General features: G+C 36.9%; 1 protein-coding gene across 1 annotated transcript in view; it reads left to right on the forward strand.

Moving 5' to 3' along the window:
* PHF20 (PHD finger protein 20) overlaps positions 1 to 4,593 on the forward strand; it is a 57,315-nt gene that overhangs the window by 3,777 nt on the left and 48,945 nt on the right. The window contains exons 2-4 of the mRNA XM_009886320.1: positions 346 to 517; positions 728 to 812; positions 1,559 to 1,638. Of these exons, the coding sequence (XP_009884622.1) occupies positions 346 to 517; positions 728 to 812; positions 1,559 to 1,638 (337 nt within the window). The remainder of the gene's footprint in view (positions 1 to 345; positions 518 to 727; positions 813 to 1,558; positions 1,639 to 4,593) is intronic.

Raw genomic sequence — 4,593 nt, forward strand, 5'->3', positions numbered from 1 at the left:
ATTTTTTCTGCCCCAGACTAAGAACTCCTTAGTTGTCTCCTCTTCCTGCAGCCAATGTTTGCCTTTGCAAGTTTGGGGTTCATTCTGTGCTGAGCTCTTAGTCATGTTGTAACATCTTTATTATTTATACAAGTGATACACCAAATAATATTAAGATTGTGGAAACTAAAGGTTGTCAGGTGCAGTTACTTGGCTCCCCATCACACTTGATCAAGGAGATCTTCAGATATTTTGCTTTTGATCATGCAGAAGACTTCATTTGTGTAATGTTTTGTACTGTAGTTAGGTGTTTGAGACAGCTTACCTTATTATTAATTGAAATATTTTAATCTACCTTTTGACCAGGTATCCAGCTCACATTGAAGAAATTGATTATGAAGAAGGAAAAGTACTTATCCATTTCAAACGCTGGAACCATAGATACGATGAATGGTTTTGTTGGGACAGTCCTTATTTGCGTCCCTTAGAGAAAATACAGTTAAGAAAAGAAGGATTACATGAGGAAGAAGGTTGTGCAGTAAGTAGAAAACAGGAAAGTTGAGTGTGTAACAGGTTAATGTGCAGTTGTATGAATTATGAACATTTAAAATGCTTCACTGTTGCTGTCTCACCTGCTGCATGTTTTACGATTTACTTTAAATATTAGAAAACTAATCATTTTGATGTTTTAATGAAGTTGTATGTTTCAGTAATTCTCAGATGAAAACACTTAACTACTGTTTTGTAGGGATTTCATATAAATGATCAGGTATTGGCATGCTGGTCCGATTGTCGCTTCTATCCAGCCAAAGTTACTTCTGTTAACAAAGATGGTAAGGAGTCACTTTTGATTTTTGTCATGCTTGTTAGTAATGCATTTCTAATTGTATTCTAACCTTTTTGCTTGTGTGGAAAGGTAGTACAGCAGACAAGACAACTGTGAAAAGTTGTCTATAACTTTCAATTATGTGTTTTGGTCTGCCATCAACTTTTTTAACCAAACCTATTAGTCTTTTTATGAGATAAAAGAACTTTACGCTGGGATATCCAGTCAATAACTGGACTATATTTGGGAAAAGTTGTTTCTTCTTACATTTATTATCAGGAGATGCATGTAACAGCAGTAGAACTAGTGTCAGAGCTGCAAAAACGCTTCACAAATAGGAACAAACACAAACGCACAGCCATGCTTCTCCTTTATGAGTATCAGTAAGGAGCCACGAGGGACTTGCTCTTGTGCTGAGCTTTCTTTAGATTGACTGTATGTTGTAAAATCAAAGAAAAGAAATCTGTGGAGTATTCCACCAAAAATATGTTTGGGTTTTGTGAGGGAAGTATATCTAAGGAGCAGCTCTAAGCTTAGACATGCGCCTTTATGCTTACTGTAATTATTTTTGGTCACTTCACTGTTTCTCCCTTACTTGGCCTGTGTAAGACTGCTGCTGTTGAAGTTTCTAACACAGATAAGGCAGCTTTTATCTAGAGCTAAATATGCAATTAGAGTATTGGAGCTGTTAGCAAATGCTCTGTTAAATAACTTCTGGTCTTTAAACTACTATGCTTTATTTTCAAATTTCAGGTACATACACTGTGAAATTTTATGATGGTGTAGTTCAGACTGTCAAAAACATTCATGTCAAAGCTTTTTCCAAAGATCAGGTAAGTATTGTGATGCTACTACTGTATTCTAAAATTGGCAGTTCAGGTGGCTAGATTTGATAAATGATAAAATATGAAATGAATGAAACATCTCTGTTGCTAAGATGCAATACATCTGAAATTAAATCAGTTAAAATGAAAAGGTTATGCAAATATATGTGGTATGATTTGCAAAGCGCTCAGGTTCATGTTCTCATGCATGCATATCTTGAACTAAAGAAGTCATAGGCATATAAATAAAACAGTTTTCTAAAAATCATTGGAAGATGTGGAATGTACATACTAAAGCTAGTGGTAGGTTATTGAAACATGTTTTGGTTGTCTCACCTGTTTGAGTTTAGTTTAAATACACGCATCTTAAAAATTAAGGGATGGGGACTATGGAGTGGACAGAAACTATTCTTTCCTGAAGTAACTACTTGATTGTCTTGAGACTTTTCAGGAAGCTGTCTAGTAATCTTTCACCTCACAACTTCGAAAAGATAAGCTTTCTTACTAATCCACATTCTGCTTCCACCAGTCCTTCACCTACTCAGTGCTTTGGGTTCAGCTTGTGGTAGAAAGTAGAAGTGAACTAGTCTGAAAAAAAAAAATAAATAAAAATTGTCCTACTTGCGGTGAGAGGGAAGAAGTGCTACTTTATACTTCAGTTTTTCATGTGTGGGCACTTTGTAGGAAAGGCTGACAAGTTCTAGTACTGTGTAACTTAGTTAAATCTTCTTAAGTACCTGGTTCAGAATAATTTTCATTACAGGAATGGTTTTAAGTTGGAGATCTTGCCACACGTTCCTGTGTGGTAGCTGTAGCCTGTGTTTTTAGTTGTGCCTTCTGCTTTTAGTTTTCTGGAACTTCTAATTTTGAGCAAAGAAATTGAATCCCTTCCTCCAACCCAAGTCTTAAATACAGATTCCAATAATGAATATTAATGGCTACCATTTAAATCTGTCACTGTTGTGAAAAGGCATGCCATTCCTTGGAGGTCTCCAGATTTGTCGATCTGCCAGGCTGGGAGGGAAAACTATTTCAGATTTGCCACAAAGTGCTCTTAATAGCTTTCAAATGGTAATAATTGTGCCTGGTTGAGGGTTGACTAATACTCACAAGGGAACTATCTGAAGAATCTTCATTGCCATGAGAAATATTTCTACCATGTTTAACCTTGAATACGTGAAGTTGAAGAATTTTAAGAAACATTCTGCATGAGAAAGGCAGAATCTCTCCTCTCTCCCTTAGGGAGTTTCATATTTCCAAGTAGCTTTGGGTAGGTTTTGAAAGGGGTTTAAGTTTTCTTCAGTTCACTACTGGCCAGGAAGATTTCTCGAAACCCAAGAGATAAATTATGCTAGAACATTTTGTTTGGTCCTTTAGCATAAGCAAGTATAAAGGGAGAATTTCCTAGTGAGCTCTGTGCGTACAGGTACATCACTAATGTAGCAGCCTGCTGGCAGTGGAGGGAAAGTGTCTTGTTCCTGTTCATCAGTAGGAGAGACTGTAGCCACAAAGACACGCATGGCTCATATTTTTGCTGTTCTTTAAAAAAAATAAAAAAATTAAAAAAAAAAAAAGACCCCTAAGCCACATGATTTCTGAAAAGAGCAACATAAGTTGGTTTTCTTTTCTTTAAGGACAGTGTTAGTCTGTCCTTGTGTAGAGGGTGTCATGTGCTACATTGAACAGTGATGGTAAAATGCTAATGACCTGCACAGTGTGATTGTACTTCAGCAAGGACACACCACTTTTAAGAGTTCAGTAACATCAAGAAGTAATTTAGACGTACTGTATTTATGGTCCAGTTTCTTGAGAATAATTTGATTAAGACAGTTCATGTGTGTTCCAGTGCCATATACTTCATTCAAATCGGATGGTTCTATGAACAGCTCAACCGATAAAACCTAATGTCTGAGGGATGGTGTTTTTTTTGAATTTTTTTTAACTGATATTTGAGTTTCCACTGAAGCTTCTCCCATAGCTGTGGAATTTAAGGAATTTACAGAAGACAGATTTTTATGATGTCTGGTAAAAGTGGTGCTCAGACACCTAAGAAGGTGAAAGACGTTTTTCCTCTTTGTCTAGCTGATTTCATGAAATGTACAGCAATTTTATCTCATGTTTTATAAAGTGTTTTTTAATCACCTTTGTGCAAAGTATGGTTGAAATAATGTCATGGAAGGTGGAGCAGATTGTCCATTCACCATTTTATTGCATCAAGATTATTTCGTAGGACTGTGGTCTGAAAATGGCAATCTTAATAGGTGTGAGTTCATGTGAGCCATATATAGGTAGGAAGATTGGAGTGGGAAGAGGCAAGATGCAGTGTAGTACAAGGAGATAGTAAGTCTTAAGTGTATCCTCGAATTTTGTATAACTCAAATCAGCTGTTCCGCTTGAGTTCCCCAAAGAGGTATGGAGAGGTATTCAGCCTTTCTTGTCCTTTGATCCTGTTCAAAGTTCATAAGCTGCTTGTGCCTTGCAGAACTATGGCTGTAAAGGAGTATGATTGCTCTTTAATACTTCAAGTTATTAGGCAACAAGAGGAGGGACGTTAGTTCAACTAAAGGCAGCGTTGACATACGACCAAATATAAATTATTAATCCAGGTGCAAAGTTAAAAGGTTTCTATTCATCAGACCAGAGAAGTTCTGGGACAGCCTGTAGCAGGGTCATTGGAGGGGGAAGAAACCAAAATCGGCATCCCCCTGGGTGGTGTTAATGCGAAACCTGATCACAAAACAGAGAGGACGCTGAGTAGCAGTGACCTGTTGATATAGGGGTGTTCTTCCTGGTGTGGTGGTGTTATATGAGAACTATGGGGAAATGAGATAACGGTTGAATATTGTATCAGTAACTTGTTAGCCAGGGACTGCTAGGGATTTTTTGCATCCTCTCATGATGAACATAAATTACAGAAGGACAAAAGTTTCAAGTTTTGTTTTCAAATTTAAATATGTAAATTTT

The sequence above is a fragment of the Charadrius vociferus genome, unplaced genomic scaffold (assembly GCF_000708025.1).
Source record: "Charadrius vociferus isolate BGI_N301 unplaced genomic scaffold, ASM70802v2 scaffold225, whole genome shotgun sequence".
Classification (NCBI taxonomy): Eukaryota; Metazoa; Chordata; class Aves; order Charadriiformes; family Charadriidae; genus Charadrius; species Charadrius vociferus.